The sequence below is a fragment of the Anastrepha obliqua genome, chromosome 3, assembly GCF_027943255.1.
Source record: "Anastrepha obliqua isolate idAnaObli1 chromosome 3, idAnaObli1_1.0, whole genome shotgun sequence".
NCBI classification, from domain to species: Eukaryota; Metazoa; Arthropoda; class Insecta; order Diptera; family Tephritidae; genus Anastrepha; species Anastrepha obliqua.
The window spans coordinates 116,223,601-116,243,228 of NC_072894.1; the positions used below are offsets into that span (position 1 = coordinate 116,223,601).

General features: G+C 40.1%; 1 protein-coding gene across 2 annotated transcripts in view; it reads right to left on the minus strand.

Moving 5' to 3' along the window:
* Positions 1 to 16,242, minus strand: part of LOC129240300 (gram-negative bacteria-binding protein 1-like) — a 26,860-nt gene extending 10,618 nt beyond the window's left edge. Inside the window, exons 1-5 of one of the 2 annotated variants that reach the window (XM_054876017.1) lie at positions 16,025 to 16,242; positions 5,801 to 6,437; positions 5,551 to 5,720; positions 5,089 to 5,465; positions 2,187 to 2,540 (exon numbers count right to left, since the gene is read on the minus strand). In XM_054876017.1, the coding sequence (XP_054731992.1) occupies positions 2,355 to 2,540; positions 5,089 to 5,465; positions 5,551 to 5,720; positions 5,801 to 6,437; positions 16,025 to 16,154 (1,500 nt within the window). In that variant the 5' untranslated portion in view covers positions 16,155 to 16,242 and the 3' untranslated portion in view covers positions 2,187 to 2,354. Of the gene's footprint in view, positions 1 to 1,459; positions 2,049 to 2,186; positions 2,541 to 5,088; positions 5,466 to 5,550; positions 5,721 to 5,800; positions 6,438 to 16,024 lie in introns of those variants that run through there. The other variant, XM_054876016.1, reaches the window with a different exon arrangement.
* Positions 16,243 to 19,628: the final 3,386 nt, after the last annotated feature.

The window sequence follows — 19,628 nt, forward strand, 5'->3', positions numbered from 1 at the left end:
GAGGTTGTCTGTAAAGTCGGTTTACTGACGATAGTTTAACGTGATAACGTCATAAGAAAATACTGATTGAATGGTTGCATTTTTCAAAAGAAAATTTTAATTTTATTTGTTTGATATATATTTTGTATGGATATAGAGAATGAGTTAACATTAACATAACATAATATACTTTAACATAACATAACATAGCATAACATAACATAACATAACATAACATAACATAACATAACATAACATAACATAACATAACATAACATAACATAACATAACATAACATAACATAACATAACATAACATAACATAACATAACATAACATAACATAACATAACATAACATAACATAACATAACATAACATAACATAACATAACATAACATAACATAACATAACATAACATAACATAACATAACATAACATAACATAACATAACATAACATAACATAACATAACATAACATAACATAACATAACATAACATAACATAACATAACATAACATAACATAACATAACATAACATAACATAACATAACATAACATAACATAACATAACATAACATAACATAACATAACATAACATAACATAACATAACATAACATAACATAACATAACATAACATAACATAACATAACATAACATAACATAACATAACATAACATAACATAACATACCATAACATAACATAACATAACATGCTGTTCAAGCAAGGTAACAACGCATTTTTTGGTGCGTGCAGCCGGCTACATAGAATTATAAGACGTTATCACGTCAAAAAATAATAATAACATTAAAACAATAGGTATTATTAACAAACTCGGTTTTATTTTAAATTCTTCAAGTAAATCGAATTAATAATAATCAATAAGAAGGCATATGCAAATACAAATACGTGAATTTATATATGTACATATGCGCATATACATACATATATACGCTCACTTAAGTAGGAGAGAGCAAGATGTCGAACGTTGCCGTTCGTTTGCCTTGTTTGCTTTGTCATTCGTTCCGCGCTTTCGCTTGCAGTTCATTCAAGGTAACGGCAATGAGCAAGGTAACGACACATTTTTTCGTGCGTGCAGCCTGTTAAATCGAATTATAAGACGTTATCACGTCAAAAATTTCAATCGCCATAAAGTAGTTTTACTTTTTAATTTATTTTGCAAGTTCGCCTGTTCAGCTGACGTATTTTCCCCCCTCTACGGCGCAGCTGACTATTTGTTTTTATTCTACTAAATGTCAACAATACACAAAAAAAAATTTCAGCCGGTATTAAATGAGTTGTTAAAATTTTTTTTCGACACGTTTCGCAGCATTCCACGCACGTACCCACCGCTACTGGACCAGCTGACGGTTGGTTTCGTCATCCATTGGATGGCGTCTGCCTTCAGTATTAAAATCAGTCGGCATGAAATAATGAGATCAAAATGACCCCTGGCTCCCGGACTATTAATTCGAACTTACCCGGTAATACGAAATGCCTCCTTTCGCCGCTTCGGAGATATTTTAGGTGCTATCCATAGCGAACCGTTTTGCACCGAAATGTGATTTTCATCATTAGTGAACTTAGTAAATTCCTCAGATCCATCACCAATCGCATTTGAATGCATATACAGATCATAACTCCATATAGAATTATTCAAGGTATTGAAATTCTCTTCAAAAATTAATTCATTCGGTTCGTACAATTTGCTTGATTGTTGATTTTTTAAAATGACCTTCGTAATGCTGCGTTTGTCTATATTATCTACATTTCCAGCATTCTCGTTCCATGCATCAAAATCACAAGCATCTACCGGTTGGTCGCCATTTTTAACGGTTTCATAAGTGAGTTCAAAATTTTGAAAAATATCTATTATGTCGGTGCGTGCAAAAATATTATCGTTATGCTGCACCACGACATTGATTTTTATTTCATCATTTACATATAATTTTCTGGCGTTTTGTTCACTGATCCAAAAATTGCCTCGCTGCGCTGTTATCAGATCGTATATTAACGGACACTGCTCGTTTATCTCGATGTTATAAATTACACTTGTAATGCCAGCTTCATCTATGAAATTTTTGTAAAGAAATATAGTAGTGTTAAAATATGCATGCCTTTAAAAAATATTTCAATTTATTAAAACGAGTGTCGAAGTAGTGCCGGAGAATAAACGTGATGACGTACCAATAAGATTAGCTTGTGGCATTGGGTATTTTCTTTTTATATTTAGATTTTCTTTAACTAATTATACAACTAAAAATATAACTTAAGTATGAATTTTAAACTTAAGTATAAAAAATTTAAAAAATACCAAATTTATAGGTTTTAATTAAATTTAACCATCACTGAAGATGGACGGTTTTCGTCAGCCTTCTAAATCGCGTAAACGCGCACATAATCGACCTGCAGTGCTGGACTGATCCAAGTTGATTTCCAATTATGACGATCGCGCCAAAAATAAAGTGCCGCCTTGGGTGAACTATTTACCCAGGGTTTCGAAGAATATTCATCTGGAAAATCGCCATGTCCACCAGCGGCAACACCAAGTGTAATGAAGAACTTTAACGAAAAAAGTAAAAATTAAATAAAAATCAATAATCACATTAAATATGTTTGTATTTTTCATTTCAAATTAAATATTAGTTTGGGGAAAAAGAAGAAGAAATCCATTATTTTTCCATAAAAATGTTGCGTAAATGGCTTAAAACTGTATTAAAACGTACGCTTCTTCGAACTTCGAAAAGAACTCTATCCGCAAACTAGAATTTGAGGGTTGTGCTAGGGCAATCTTTCCAAATATGCAGGATTGGATCGTGGGGAAAATCTGCACCTTCGGTCCTTCTCTGTCTTCACTGACGGCTCCAAGATGGAATCGGGAGTCGGAGTAGGGGTTTTCTCTAAATCAGCCAATTTATCTATCTCCTTTAAACTGTCGAGCACTGGTAGTGTTTTTCAAGCAGAAGTCTTTGCAATCCTGCAGGCATGCAAAATGCTTAGGGAACGCGAGAGCCAGGGAGATATTAACATTTTCTCCGTTAGTCAAGCAGCGATTAAGTTTCTGACGACGCCATGGTGCAGAACGAAATTAGTAAACTTCTGTAAGGAGGAGATCAAATCTCTTGGGCGTGCAAGTAACAGTTCTCTAATCTGGGTTCCCGGACATAGGAATATACATAGAGGGAAATGAAATTGCTGATGAGCTTGTCAGAAAAGGGACTGAATTGGCCTCAGAGACCTCCTACCCGGTCATCGGCATCCCCCTGACAGTTGTTAAAGGGGAACTGCACAAATTATTTCTCAGGAAAGCGCAGAAAAGATGGAGCTCCATTTCTTCAAGTGCTATTTCGAATACCCTTTGGCCCCAATACGATTTACGAAGGACTCAGAAAGTCCTTTGGACTTCTCGCCATTCAATTTCCAAACTCGTAGCTGTGTTTACCGGTCACTGGACGATCGGCACACATGTGGAAAACTAGGTTTATCATTTAGCCCCCATTGCAGAAGCTGTGGGTACCTTTCAGAGAAGAAGACTGTAGAGCATTTTCTCTGTGAATGTTCGGGTTTGGCAGCTAGACGACTAGGGTAACTGGGCGGTCCTTTCTTCGACAGCCTGGGGCAGTGTGCCAACCTATAGGTCCTCGACAAGACCCAGTCTTACTTTGGTTTCGTTAATCTATTTTGATTTCTAACGGGGTAGGTGATTAGCCTAAATAGTGGGAATACCCACCTGTCGTTGTTTAGGAACAACGTCTTCTGCTTGGAGCGTAAGAAACAGGGAAAGTAGGTAAATTTCGAAAAGTGCGAAGGCAGTGCTTCACGTGGAATTCGAACCCACAACCTCTGGGATGGCAGGCTAGTCCACTTACGCTAGACTACCGAGGCCGCTTACGCGACAACCGATTAGGAGCTTTAAATTTGGGTACTTCCAGTCTAAAAGATTTGTTAAAAAGTAGAGTCAGTTTGATTACTTTTGCACTAAATCATACTTCTCAAGCTTAGAGGTGTCTCCAAACGTTTGAGTTTCAGGGTTCACGCCGGTCATTTCTTTGCTGTTTGTTGTCAAATGAGTTTTCAATGAAGTTCATAACTTTCATATAATAACGGTTTTTTAACTGTGCTGCTAGAGAGGATTATGCAGATTTTGAAATCTTCAAACACCACAACCATACATTTCTTGGCACACTCATTAGCTGACAAAAGAAGGGATGTGTGGTATGAAAGTTCATGAAGTAACGGTTTATGATTTGCTTGAAAACCAGCATTTGAAGTGGAGATGATTTAAATTCTAATTTATCTCAATATCGTTGCTATCGGATCCATTTCACGGCTTAAACTATGCTATTTCCGGACTAAAAAAAAAAGTGCGTGTAGCGTAGTACACATAACAGAAGTGAAACTTACAAGGCAGACAAAGAAAGAGGGAAAGACCCGAGAGAGAATGAGAGAGAATGAGAGAGAGAGAGATAGATAGAATATATACCTAAATAAATTCTCAACATTTGCAGAGAATACAAATAGACAAAATTTACAAAAGTCACAGAACACAAATTTTAATAAATATAAATAATCACTCAACACAAAAATGAATAACAATACACGTGGTATATCAACTGCGTATATATAGCGTCTGTCGCCAACGCGTACCGCCACAGCACGCACAATACGATCGGTCGTATTTTAACTATACGTTGCTCTCTCTCGCTCCGATTTATTAGCGTGGCGTTAAAGCCATGCGCACATATAGCGCGTAATACTATAACGGGCATAGGACAAGTCACGCGCTTGTGCAATACTATCTATCCTATTCTACGCTTGCGCGTCACTCTCTCTCTCTCTGTTATATTCTAACGTCGTACGACTTAGACTAGAGGAGAAAAGACGAAGGACCGCACAAAAGGGAGACGTGAATAGCCTAAAGTGTATCTAAGATATACACACATATGGTATAGCTCTCTTTCTCCTTTTCCTCTGCGTTATATCTTTTTTCTCTCTCGCGGAACGAAAATGATCAAAACGTTGCATAGCCTTGAAATTTTACTCTCCATTTTCGCTCGTACATCGACGCCTAAAAAGTTTAACTTCAAAAATATGAACAAAGTAAACTAACCTCCTGATCAAACGGCGCCATATAATTGCCGTTTGCCCAAGCATTATTAAAATCATTTACAATTTGTGCGTATCCCCCCTCTACTGTGCCATAATTTTGTCCATCCACATCCAAACTTAGAAGACGATCATTCCATGTTAGCGAGTAGATATGGAAACTTTCACCAAAATGTGCACCGCGACTGGTATTCACCATAAATTTATCACGATTATTTGATTCGGCACAAAGTACGGCGCCGCCATGGAGTACACGTCCACCCACTTCAACACCGCTACCTGTCTGTAGATTTAGATTGCTCCGTAAAAAGGCTATGCGCATTTGGCCCGAGGCATAGGGTTGTTGGCCATAATAGTTGACTAGTGGTTCCAACAGGAGAACTATATAAAAATATTACGACAAAAAAATTGAAAAAATTGGGAATTTAGAATTTGTAACTAATCAAATTATGCAGCATAAACTTACGTGGGAAAAGCCAATCGCCTTGTGGCAACTTGGCGCGCACTTCTACGCGTCCGTATTTGAAGCTGAATGCATGTTTGGTGTTGATGCGCGCAGAGAGCACCGGTGGTAGAACGACTCTGCCGAAAGGATGTCGTTGACATTCCACTTCTGGATTTTGATATGCTGTACAACTGCAGCAATAAGTGTTGAAAATTAGTTATGAAATATTCATATTACCCATTACATACACACACTTCCGCATCATACTCACCGTGCTCCTAAATTTAAATCTCCCTTTTGTATGTCCGCATTCGGACTATCATTACCCCAAAGTCTTGGTTCGATTTTCAGTAAGCCATTTGAAAGCTCTGCATTGGTATCGTATAATACAAATTCAGCATCAGCGATATCAAGAGGTAGGCGTACTTCGTAACGCCAACGGGATGCATCCAATTGATCGCCGTCGAAATTCTCTTCGAATATAAGTTGTCCCCTGCATACTTTACGATTGTGAATGGTCGTCAATGAAGGTTCGCACTTATCATTTCGTTGGTCTATGGTAGGCGGCTCTTCGGTGGTGGTTGTTGGTGCAATTTCATTAACACTTTGCGGTACTTGACTTACTGCGTTCATTGGAGGAATAGTGCTCGCACCACTTTGAGAAGCTTGGCCTCGTAGCGCATAATTTACTGCAATCGGCGTGGACATATCGCGATATCGAGATTTATTAAATTGCACATCGGTCCATACATAAATGGTATCGTCATCTTGAAGGCGACGTTGGGTCTCGAAAAACCACAGATTGTTGATTTGTGTACGTATTCGATGGGAATACTCGCCCGGTTCGAAGGCTTTAAATGGCCGATTACGATTGATATTGAAAGCCACATTTTCGATGCCAGGCTCATCTATATAAATAACATTGTATAAGAATTTTGAAGAATCGATTTTTCCAATCAACAACAAAAAACAGGCAAAGTGACATTCAAGCTCGTAATCTTGCTCATGACAAATCAGGGCAATGGCAATGATAGTTAAATGGAGCTTCGTTCTACCTCGGTTCTCCACATCTACGGTATATATTGCATATATAACCTCGCCGCGTGTTCTGCTACCTTCTAGGGTCTTGTGAGAACAGCGAATAGTCTTGAGATGTTGGGCCGACCATACCAAAGCAATTGTATCTTTTTTGGTGCGTTTTAATTAGGCCATGTCTTCCTGGGCATTGTACAGGTTGGAGGGGCCTTTCCAACGTCTACTTGAAACTTCAGTTTCACCTTAATCCGCCTGAAGCGAACTGCTACTGGTTACGTTTCGATTGAGCTTAAGAAGTTTCCTAGCCTAACATTCCCATTCGCCCTCTCGTTACTCTCGAGCTTCATATGGCCTGGAGTCCATACTAGAGTGATATCGTACCATTTGGCAGATCGGGCTGGATCTCTCTATACACTGCATTACAAGTTTGCAAGTTGTGATGATTGAATTTACCGCTTTTATAGCAGCCTGACTATCCTGGAGGATGGTTCCATGTGTAGAAGTCCACGCAAGTGGGGAAAGTTACTGATCGCCATTCACTTGGGAATGGCCAGGACGATTCTTCTGCATATGGTTCAAGCAGCTCACAACGGCCGGGATTAGCCCACGTATCCTCTGGGTAGCTTCCGAACACCCGTTCGGGAGTGAGCTAACGTGAGAAGGCGAAACATTCCAGGATAGCTGGTTGTGCGTTGGGTTTGGGACCCGCCACTTAAAAATCCCCCCCAATGAAAACTTTAAAAAAGCCTCGGATGAGACCTCCCTATACTGATGACGACCCCTGCAAACGAACTAAGGACTATGATTTGAGGGCATGCACCTGGAATGTCCGGTCCCTTAATGGGGAAGGTGCCTCTGCCCGGCTGGTTGATGTCCTCGTGAGAGTAAAGGCTGACATCACTGCCATCCAAGAGATGCGATGGACGGGGCAAGGAAAGAAAACCATAGGACCTTGCGACGTCTACTACAGCTGCCATGTAAAGGAGCGCAAATTCGGTGTCGGATTTGTTGTGGGAGAGAGACTTTGTCGCCAAGTACTGTCGTTCACTCCGGTGGACGTGCGTCTCGCAACAATCCGCATCAAAGCCCGTTTTTTTAACATATCGCTAATTTGCGCCCACGCCCCGACGGAAGAGAAGGACGATGCGACCAAAGATTATTTCTATGAGCGCCTGGAACGTTCCTATGAGCGCTGCCCCCGCCGAAACATAAAAATCGTGCTTGGCGACTGCAACGCCAGGGTGGGCAAGGAGGGAATTTTTGGTCCCACAGTCGGAAAATTCAGCCTGCACAACGAAACATCCTTTAACGGACAGAGGCTGATCGACTTCGCCGGGGCCCGAAACATGGTAGTCTGCAGCACCAGATTCCAGCATAAGAAGATTCACCAAGCCACCTGGCTGTCTCCTGACCGAAAAACATGAAACCAGATCGATCATGTTGTGATAGATGGAAGACACGCTTCTAGTGTATTAGATGTACGTACGATCCGAGGACCCAACATCGACTCGGATCATTACCTTGTTGCAGCCAAACTGCGCACACGCCTCTGTGCAGCGAAAAGCGTCCATCTAACTACGCACAGAATGTTTGACATCGAAAAGCTGCAATCACAACAGACAGCCAGAAGATTCGCCACTCGACTCTCACTCTTGCTCTCAGAGAGTACTGCCCAACAAACCGGCATGCACGAGCAATGGAGCAATATTTCTCGTTCTCTACGTAACGCCGCCGAAGAAGAAATCGGATTCCGGCGAGCCCGAAAAAACAATTGGTACGACGAGGAATGTCATGCTGCCGCAGAAAGAACGGATGCCGCCTATAGAGCCACGCTGCGATCGGGCGCAACGCGAGCCATGTGGAATCGCTACAGAGAGCTGAAAAAGGAAGAGAGACGTATTATCCGAAAGAAGAAACGAGAGGCCGAAAGCCGAAATAGGTGAGTGTGAGGAGCTTGCCAATAGGAACTACGCCCAAAAATTCCACCAGAAAGTTTGGCGGCTTACATAAGGTTTTAAGACCGGGGCGTTTTCCTGTAAGAACAAAGACGGCGAACTGGTGACTGACGTACAGAGTCATGTCACCGAGAAAGTGAAGATCCCGATACCCCAATCGTTGATGACGGAAATGTCGTTCCACTACCCGACCATGACGACGTGAGAATAGCGATAACGCGGCTAAAGAACAACAAAGCAGCAGGCGTCGACGGACTGCCGGCTGAGCTATTCAAACATGGCGGCGAGGAGCTGGTAAGGTGCATGCATCAGCTTCTATGCAAAATATGGTCGGATGAAAGCATGCCTGCCGATTGGAATTTAAGTGTGCTCTGCCCAATCCATAAGAAGGGCGATCCTGCAATTTGTGCCAATTACCGCGGGATTAGTCTTCTAAATATCGCCTATAAGGTTCTAGCGAGCGTATTGTGTGAAAGGCTGAAGCCCACCGTCAACCAACTGATTGGACCTTATCAGTGTGGCTTCAGACCTGGAAAGTCTACCATCGACCAAATATTCTCAATACGCCAAATCTTGGAAAAGACCCATGAAAGGAGAATCGACACACACCATCTTTTCGTCGACTTCAAAGCTGCATTCGACAGTACGGAAAGGAGTTACCTGTATGCCGCTATGTCTGAATTTGGTATCCCCGCAAAACTAATATAATACGGCTATGTAAGACGACGTTGCTCAATACCAGCAGCGCCAGCAGAATTGGGAAGGACCTCTCCGAGCCGTTTGATACCAAACGAGGTTTCAGACAGGGTGACTCGCTGTCGTGTGACTTCTTTAACCTGATGTTGGAGAGCATCGTACGAGCCGCAGAACTTAATCGCTCAGGCACAATTTTTTATAAGAGCGTACAATTGCTGGCGTATGCCGATGATATTGACATCATCGGCCTTAACAACCGCGCTGTTAGTTCTGCCTTCTCCAAACTGGATAAAGAGGCCAAGCGAATGGGTCTGGTGGTGAACGAGGACAAAACGAAGTACCTCCTGTCTTCAAACAAACAGTCGGCGCACTCGCGTATCGGCACCCACGTCACTGTAGACAGTTATAATTTTGAGGTTGTAAAAGACTTCGTGTATTTAGGAACCAGCATTAACATCGATAACAATGTCAGCCTTGAAATCCAACGTAGAATCTCTCTTGCCAACAAGTGCTACTTTGGACTAAGTAGGCAATTGAGTAGTAAAGTCCTCTGTCGACGAACAAAACTAACATTCTACAAGGCTCTCATCATGCCCGTCCTAACGTATGGCGCAGAAGCTTGGACGATGACAACATCCGATGAAGCGACGCTTGGAGTGTTCGAGAGAAAGATTCTGCGTAAGATTTTTGGATTTTTGCACGTTGGCAACGGCGAATATCGCAGACGATGGAACGATGAGCTGTATGAGCTTTACGACGACATAGACGGATACAAACGCTCCGGCTTTGAAAGTATTCGATGCGGTACCAGCTGGTGGTAGCAGAGGAAGAGGGCGGCCTCCTCTGCGTTGGAAAGATCAGGTGGAGAAGGACTTGGCTTCACTTGGTGTGTCCAACTGGCGCCGAAACGACTGGCGCGCTTTGTTAAACTCGGCCAAAATCGCGTAAGCGGTTATAGCGCCAATTAAGAAGAAGAAGAAGACTATCCGTGAATATATATTAGCTACTTGGGCTCCAGTTTTCATAATGACGCAGATTTCACTGATTGGCAGCAATTCTCCCTGGAATAGGCTAGATTTGTCCGCAAGACAAGTAAGGATTGAGTTGAATCCTATCTCAAGGCCGCAGCCTAACTTGGACCCGTCGGTGCTGGACGCAATTTGCTCTAGATGGAAATGCCACAGGTAAGAATAGGCCGCAAAATAGTGCAAGACCTAAGTGCAATTTTTCGTTCGAGACCCCACTTCATACCCAGCATTCTTTCGCAGAAAAAAGTGATATGCTTGCCTTTTTAACTCTATAGTCGTTATTGGATTTCCAACTAAGTTTGGTGTTAAAAATGACTCCAAGATATTTGCCTTGTACTGATAGTGTCAGTCTAACACCATTCAGACCAAGGTCCTAGTAGTGAAGAGCAAGAGTTCAGTTGTTTTGGAATTTACACTCAGGCCACAGCTTATAGCCCAATCACTGAGTGCATCCAACTCACCTCCATAATTCCGCTACTGAAATACAAACAACAAACCATTATCACGACATCGTACGCGTACAGCAGTGCTCTCATTCCCTTTTGACTGCAGGTCAAGTGAATGTAGCCGTAGCAGGATAGACAGTACGCCACCTTGCAGGGTACCAATGTTGACTGATCCTAACGTAGTATTACACTTTCATCCAGAACTGCTTCTGAGCGTAATTTGGTGAGGGCAACCAGTTAGGGGTTCGTGTTAATATTGTTGAAAGCTCTTCTAGGCCAAGAAACATTGCCAGAGTGTTTGGGTATTGCTTGATTTGCTCAATTGATTTTTTTGATGAAGGAAACAGTGGGTGTGAGATATCTTACTCTATCCCGTGTTATATTTTTTATGTGTAAATATTTATTCTAAAAACACCCAGACGATAGAAGTGTTAATGCTTTAAAAAATATTAAAGAATTGGAATAAAAATAATCCGATTTTTTGAGGTACTTTCAAATCGGTCCAGCTCACGTAAACCTTAATATTATTCCGAAAGCGGAAGTCTTAAAATATTATAAGTTTTATAATTCCGCTGAGAAAAGGTCCGAATTGTTTTTGTCTGGAGAGTTCTGCAGTCTATTATGTATGTGTGCTCACTATAGACTTCGAAAATATTTGGCTGTGTGCTTTCAAATTTGGATACAATATGTAAGCATATTTATTTTATTCGAGAATTTTAGAATTTAGAGAATCTAAAAGCGTGCAAGTTTTGTTTGCCAGGATTTCGCTCAAGTCACTTCTTCACTTTTTGAACCATTTTACGTGACGTTGCAGTCTTTTGATGACCACCTCCAGGTGGTTACCAGTGTCATTGTAGCGAGTAATGGTGCGATAAACAAAAACCTTATTTACTTTAAAGAGCTCGAGCTCACCAACAATCGCTGGTTGTGATTTTCCAGCCAAATATACAGTTTGTGTCAGAAAACAGGAAGTATAAATTCTGGAAGTATACTATAAAAGATATATACAGGGTGGCTGATGAAAGCCGCTACCAAAAAAAAAATTGAATAACTTTTTTTCTTTTTAAGTTATCTGTTCCATTTTTGTTTTAATTTGCAGATTGATCTTTAAAATTTATTAAAATGGATAACTGGGACACGCACTGGATAACTGGGACACGCACTGGAGTCCGTAGTTTTGGTACAGAGAGAGTACAGGCGGATGTTTGGCGGCGATCCCCCGAGCAGATGGACCATAATGAGACTGGTGAATAATTTTGCTGAGCAAGGAACAGTCGCAAGAAGGTCTTATCATCGAAACCCACCAGTTCGGACGGAGGAAACGATCGCTGCTGTAGCTGCAGCTATACAAAGCAATCCAAGGGTTTCAACAAGAAGCTTATCTGCTCAACTTGGTGTCAGCCGACAGTCTTTGCAAACAATAATGCACAAAGATTTAGACTTATTTCCCTACAAAATTCAAATGGTTAACAAACTGAATGCAGCAGACTTGCCGATTCGCTTGGAATTTTGCCAGAAGATCCTGCAAATGGTGGAAGAAGACCAAAACTTGTTAAACTGCCTGTTCATGTCTGATGAGACCCATTTCGATTTAAACGGCAATGTGAACGAACAAAATTGTCGAATATGGAGTACTTCTAACCCACAGATACTGCACGAGACGGAATTGCATCCTCTTCGCGTGACAGTGTGGTGTGCGGTTTCTTCACGCTGTATTGTCGGGCCTTATTTTTTTGAAGAAAATGGTCACACCGTTACGGTTACTGGAGACCGTTATTTGAAAATGCTGAAAGAATTTTTCTATCCAGAACTACGCCGAAAGAGAATTCCTTTCAACTCTGTGTGGTTTCAACAAGATGGAGCAACGTCTCGCATAGCCCAGACTGTTATGACAGAGTTGCGACGAAAATTTCCCAATAAACTGATTTCAAGAAACTCCGAATTTCGTTGGCCCCCCAAGTCGCCTGACCTTACTGCACCTGACTTTTTCTTGTGGGGTTTATGTAAACAAGAAGTTTATAAAACAAAGCCAACAAATTTGGATGAACTAAAACAATCCACTCGGGCAACAATTGCGGCTATTCCTGTCGCAACTCTCAAAGCAGCAATGAACAACTTTTTACTAAGATGCCGCACTTGTGTCAACGAGCATGGGCGGCATTTAAATTCAATTATTTCTAAAACTAGTTAAGCTACATTTAATAAAATTTAATGACCTTCAACTTGAAAAAAAAATAAATGAATTCCATACACTAAAAAAAAAGTTATTTGAGTTTCTTAATGTAGCAAAATTCATCAGCCACCCTGTATTTAAAAATTTTGTACAAAACTAGGAGTCGCAATTACTCAATGAGCTGTGTAATCTCCACCGTTGTCGAGTATAGCCTGACATCTCTTCGGCATGCTTTGCAGCTTTGCAGCTTTTCAGCGTAGCTCGTCGACCGACAGGATTAGATTTTGCGAATTTGACGCACGAGTTGCTTTAAATCATGGACTGGCCTTCAGGCAAGATTCGTTTTCATAGTTTCCCACACATTTTCAAGGGGGTTGGCATCTGGGGGCTGGGAAGGCCAGTCCAATACTGTCACGCCATTTTCTGGTTTTGTTGTTTCTCAATGTGTTTTTCTGAGGGCAGTGGTTTTGGTGATGTGGGACGGTAGGATATTTTCGCCTCCTTCAGCCGACGTTCGATGGTGTTGATACTCACATCAATTCCCTTTTTAGCAAGAATTGTTCGTGCTTGGCGTACTCGCAAAGAAGGGTCCCGTTTAAAAAGTTGGACGCTCACTTTATCCTGCTTTTTTGTCGTCACCCGCTTCAAGCCGCGCTCGGAAAAGTATTAACATTTTTGTACACCCTATACCGCTGAATCTACATCACAACAAACTTTTTTGATTTTTTAATTATTTTTGCATAAGATAATTTCGGTCCTTTCGAATGCGTGCATAAAAATACCGCCTCGAAATGCTTCGCGTACTTCTCACTCATTTTTGTTTGGTTGCGTTTACGGGAAAGCTTCGAACGACACTAACCTGAGTTAGCACTGGTGTTTGAGTGGGACTATTACGAAGCAAAATACAGAAAGAAATATATCTTGAAGTTATAAGAAAAAAACCGGTTCTTTTCTTCTGACACAGACGGTAATGCAATCATACTATTACGTTTGAAATCCATTACTGATTTTCTTTTTCGAATTTACTCTCGGCAAAATGCTTCCGCGCGCTCGTAAACAATACTCTGGGCTGAAAAATAGTCTAGTGAAATGAAATTGCAGCTTGTAGGCGGCCACTTGTTATCACTGTTTTGGCTGAATATTCGATTTTCGTATGGTTATATTATTACCCAACTTTGTTCAAGTGAAAAGCGACCCAATTAGTAAATGTCTAACCCTAACCTAAATTTCTGATGCATCACGGTTGTTATTTTAGCTGTCAAAATAAAAAAAAAGTGCGTGTAGCGTAGTGCACATAACAGAAGTGAAACTTTCAAGTCAGACAAAGAAAGAGCGAGAGACCAGAGAAAGTATGAGAGAGAGAGAGAGAGAGAGAGAGAGAGAGAGAAAGAATATATATCTAAATAAATTCACAACATTTGCAGAGAATACAAATAGACAAAATTTACAAAAAACAGAGAAGGGTCGACCGGTGTAGGTAAACACCAAACACAAACCGTGGCAACAACGCGCACTACTCCGAGCGCTTATCACCCGCACAAACGCAGCGATTCCAGGACCGCAGCAACGGCACAAATTATCGCAAGGCAATACCAATAAATCCGACGCCGGAATGTATAGCACTTTATAGTAGGCACAAGCACTAGCCAGGAAACGGAAATAAGCGCCAAAAAGTAGGCACAAAAAAATGTAACGCCAAAAAGCAGGCACCAAAAATATATTTCCTAGAAGTTTGCACTAACAAACAAGCGCCAAAAAGTAGGCAGTGTTATTTGTCACTAGAAATTAGCAACCACAAAGAAAAACTCAGGAAAAATAGCCTAAAGTGTATCTAAGACAGTGCTGTCCATCCAAGGTGGATTTAATAAGGTGACAGCATTCACTCAGCTGAATTTTTCGCCGTAGGGATGGCTTACGTCAAAATGATATGCTTTGTTTGTATGTATTGGTATGTTACATTCGTATGTTTACATTTGCTTGCTGATTTTGACATGATGCTTGCACCAAACGCAACAACAAATACATGTAGGGTTTTACTTATACATATGTGTTTGCTGTCACCTGTAATAAATTCGCCTTGTGTCCATCCCATACATCAATTGATGACACGTATTCTTACTCTCCATCGTTCAGTCGTTAGCAAACCAGCAACGAATAAACACCACGTTTGTCCGCGACGCTTAATGTATGCAATACAATGCCCTGTGAGAACTTTTTTATGCTAGAAAATGCCTTTGGCGACTTGCAATGCCTTTTATGTTACAAGTCGTTCAAAGGAAGCTATAGATATAATATCAAAAGGCATTTCGATTCCTCCCACAAAAATTTTCTACTCCAATCCAATATTTATTTATTTTGGTTTAAATTTCCCACTGGGCTGCTCCCATTCTCTCGTTCTCACTTATACACTCACATTTTTCATTTTGGACAGCACTGATCTAAGATATATAAAGGTATAGATAGCTCTCTCTCTCTCCTTTTCCTCTACGTTATATCTATTTTCTCTCTCGCGCAACGAAAATGCCCAAAACGTTGAATGGGTTTAAAATTTTACTCTCTATTCTCGCCTAAGAAGTTTCACTTAAAAAAAAAATCGATAATTCAAAAATAAAAACTCTGTAGGTTCACTAATGCATTTTTTTGGGCGCATTTGTAAGAATTTCGAGAGCGTAAAAATTAAAGCACTGGGCATAAGTAGGGCTCTCTCTATGCATTTAAGCTTTGGTTACCCACAAACAGGATGCAATAAATATTTGAAAACGTTATCAATGCTTTTTAAAACTTCTGCATATATATATGTAAATATGTGCGATTTCGTGTTAAAGGTTATTGATATGAATTTGATTTCGTGGAAAAGCCGTGTAAATGTTATTAAAAATTCTTAGCAAAAGAAATAAATGTTAGCTAATTGTAAAAAATGTTTAAAATTACATGACAAATGTTGAATAAGCCATTAACTAATAAATTACTATAGAAATATATGTATATAATTATTAAGTTTACATTATGGATCAATTATCTTCCAAACATACTTATATACGTATGTATGTATATACACAATAAAATCGCAAGAGCCGGGAAAAGTTATTGTTAGCCACAAGCCATCACCTTAAGGTTCTTCCCCAATGACAGTTCACTGTGCAAAACATCAACTTTACTCACGCGGTATAGACACTCGAAATCCGTTCGGAAGTACGTCAAGCTTAACTTCTGGTATTTTGTAGCACATCACAGTTAGATCGCTAAGACAGCTAAGCCAAACGAGGAATATGTAGAATATGAAGTTGTGCATCTCCTTTTGTTTATTAAAATGCAAAATTAAAAATAAAACACTTCGAACAAAGCAGAGTTAAAAATTGTTGAACTATTTTAGCCGAAGGTTTGCTGCAAACTGATTGCTAAAAACACGTATCGCTGCCAATACCAGAGTCATTCTCAAACATAAGTCGAGAGGAGAACTGAAATGCTAGCAATTATTGGCAAAGGGTGCTTTTTTGAAGCTTGTAAAGCTTAAAGTTTGCATTACTGCTTTCTGTGACAGCCAAATTGAAAGTTTTTTTTTTTATTTTTAGGTTAGTCTGGCTTGGCAATTCAACATGAATAAACTCAGCGCGGAGTAGTGTTTGCAAATTGTTTTAATTTATTGTGAAATACTAGACTCCAAGGATGATAGGATACTAGACTCCAGGTTTGCTCGTTAGGTGTGGTGAAAAAAAAATTTTTTTTTTTAGGGGAACTTTGGATTCTATGTCATTCGTTTTGTGTTTCACTAAGCTTAAGCAAAATTTTGTGAAACACAAAACGAATGACTCCGGCAAATCTGTCAAATTCGCTGAGAGCCGAATAACGGTCTGCTAGGTAGTACACTTCTAAAAATCTTTTCAGCATGACTAGGCATGAATTTTTTATATAACTACTGTACGTTGCATGTTTCGTACCATTTGTTTACGATGAAATATTATTAAAATAAAAAATTTTGAAAAAATTTCTACGGATATATTTAGTTAAGGTTTAGAAGATACCTTATTAATTTTTTTTTAATTTTTTGTTGGCGTTATATAAAGGGTTTTCCAATAACAGATGTTATCTACCGCTATCGAGAGATGATTAACAATTTTTTATGGCCTGAATTGGATGGTATTGATCTGGATAACGTTTATTTTCAACAAGACGGCGCTACGTGTCACACAAGCAACGAAACCATTGATCGTTTACGGGAAAAGTTTCCGGACCGTGTTATCTCTCGAACAGGTGATCACAATTGGCCACCGAGATTTTGTGATTTAACACCTTGTGACTTTTTTCTTTGGGGTCACGTGAAAGAGAAGATGCACACCAACAGGCCAGGATCGATTCAAGACCTCAAAGATGGAATTCGTGAGGCTAACCATGCGATCATTTATATTAAAAAATAGCATTTTTCTTTGAATATCAAAATAACATCTCTTAGTGGAAACCCATTTAGTAGAAATAAATCCAATGAAAATCTTGATCGGCAGAATCACTGGCCATCTCCCTCATGTGTTTATATTCTTTTCCAATATTTTCATGAGGGATGTGTAAGGAGTCGCTTGCCCAAGTGGATGAACCAGAACGGATTGAGTAAACAGTCCCCGCGTTATTGCCTAATTCGCTACGAGTGTGAGAAAATTGGACATCCGAATTATGCTATGTAGGCGCCAGTTTTTATTCAAACATTAATACTATAAAATTATCTGTCGAAAAAAGCCAGTTTTCTGAATTTTAAAAATATTCTCCTGCATTTTATTTATTATTATTGAAATGTGCTTCTAAAAAATCACCCTTTATCTCTTTGTATTTGCGCTGCTTGCAACAGGTTCTGTGTAAACCGGTGAGCGGGGATTCGAGCTAATGCTTGGAAGATCAATGAGAATAAAACAATTGAAAATGATAAGAGGTAACATGCAGGTTGATAAATTTGGAACTTTTTTGTTTTATTTATAATAATTTTTTAACACTAGATTTACCAGACTAGTCAAAACGAGCTCACTAAAGTGCTCACAATTGAAGCACTGCCACACTTTTTGGGGAAAATATATGAATGCGAGAAAACCACGATTCTGGCGGCCTTTTGCTTTAGTTTACATATGTATTTTTTTATAGTTATCTACGGGCTCTGAAAATGGCAAAATCAATGAAACGAATGAAACCTTTTGCGTATTTGGAAATTCGAATTTGCACTCTATTAAATGTACAATATTACTATTTTTTATTATTGTTTTTACTAATCGATCAATCAATCGATAGCAGCCGCCATAGCCGAATGGGTTGGTGCGTGACTACCATTCGGAATTCAGAGAGAACGTAGGTTCGAATCTCGGTGAAAGACCAAACATGAAGAAAACGTTTTTTCTAATGGTGGTCACTCCTCGGCAGGCAATGGCAAACCTCCGAGTGTATTTCTGCCATGAAAAAGCTTCTCATAAAAAATATCAGCCGTTCGGAGTCGGCTTGAAACTGTAGGCCCCTCCATTTTTGTGGAATAACATCAAGACGCACGCCACAAATAGGAGGAGGAGCTCAGCCAAACACCCAAAAAGGACGAACGCGCCAATTATACCTATATATAGTTATATTATAATGTTACATCCTACTATACTTACTTATAATCATAACCATACTCTTATACAGGGTGGCTGATGAAACCCGCTACCAAAAAAAAAATTGAATAACTTTTTTTCTTTTTAAGTTATCTGTTCCATTTTTGTTTTAATTTGCAGATTGATCATTAAAATTTATTAAAATGGATAACTGGGACACGCAAACAAGAATTTGGATAGTCCGCCGCTATCACGCACTGGAGTCCGTAGTTTTGGTACAGAGAGAGTACAGGCGGATGTTTGGCGGCGATCCCCCGAGCAGATGGACCATAATGAGACTGGTGAATAATTTTGCTGAGCAAGGAACAGTCGCAAGAAGGTCTTATCATCGAAACCCACCAGTTCGGACGGAGGAAACGATCGCTGCTGTAGCTGCAGCTATACAAAGCAATCCAAGGGTTTCAACAAGAAGCTTATCTGCTCAGCTTGGTGTCAGTCGACAGTCTTTGCAAACAATAATGCACAAAGATTTAGACTTATTTCCCTACAAAATTCAAATGGTTAACAAACTGAATGCAGCAGACTTGCCGATTCGCTTGGAATTTTGCCAGAAGATCCTGCAAATGGTGGAAGAAGACCAAAACATGTTAAACTGTCTTTTCATGTCTGATGAGGCCCATTTCGATTTAAACGGCAATGTTTCTTTTCTCATGTAAAGGCCAAAAATGGTGATATTTTGAAATGATTGTATGGGGAACCCCCCAGGGGAGTTCCAGGGGGTGTGCCACTGCCATGGGTGGATCGGCCGTCCAAAGTTAGTGGGGGTCGGTCATACATTTGGACTCGATTGGAGCACTCTAAATGGGTCGAAGTGGGATTTTTCGTTCGACCCAAATTGGGGGACATCAGAATTCGTTTTAGAGGTATGGTTCCTTCGGCAAAGTTTCTTATTTTGATCGCTAGAATACGATTTTCACAGAGCAATGAGCGATTTTTAAATCGACCCGCTCTAAGGTACATGCATGGAGGCTCGTATCCGTGCATTACCGAATGATATTCACGCACCAACTCATTCCGCTACAGCGGGCATCGTTTTCCAATAGGGTGATTAATTTTGCGCCACCTTGTTCACTTGCTGTAGTGGCTGTACCATGTGCACATACTTCAAAATAAATAAAAAATCAACTCAAAACAGAAATTGCTTG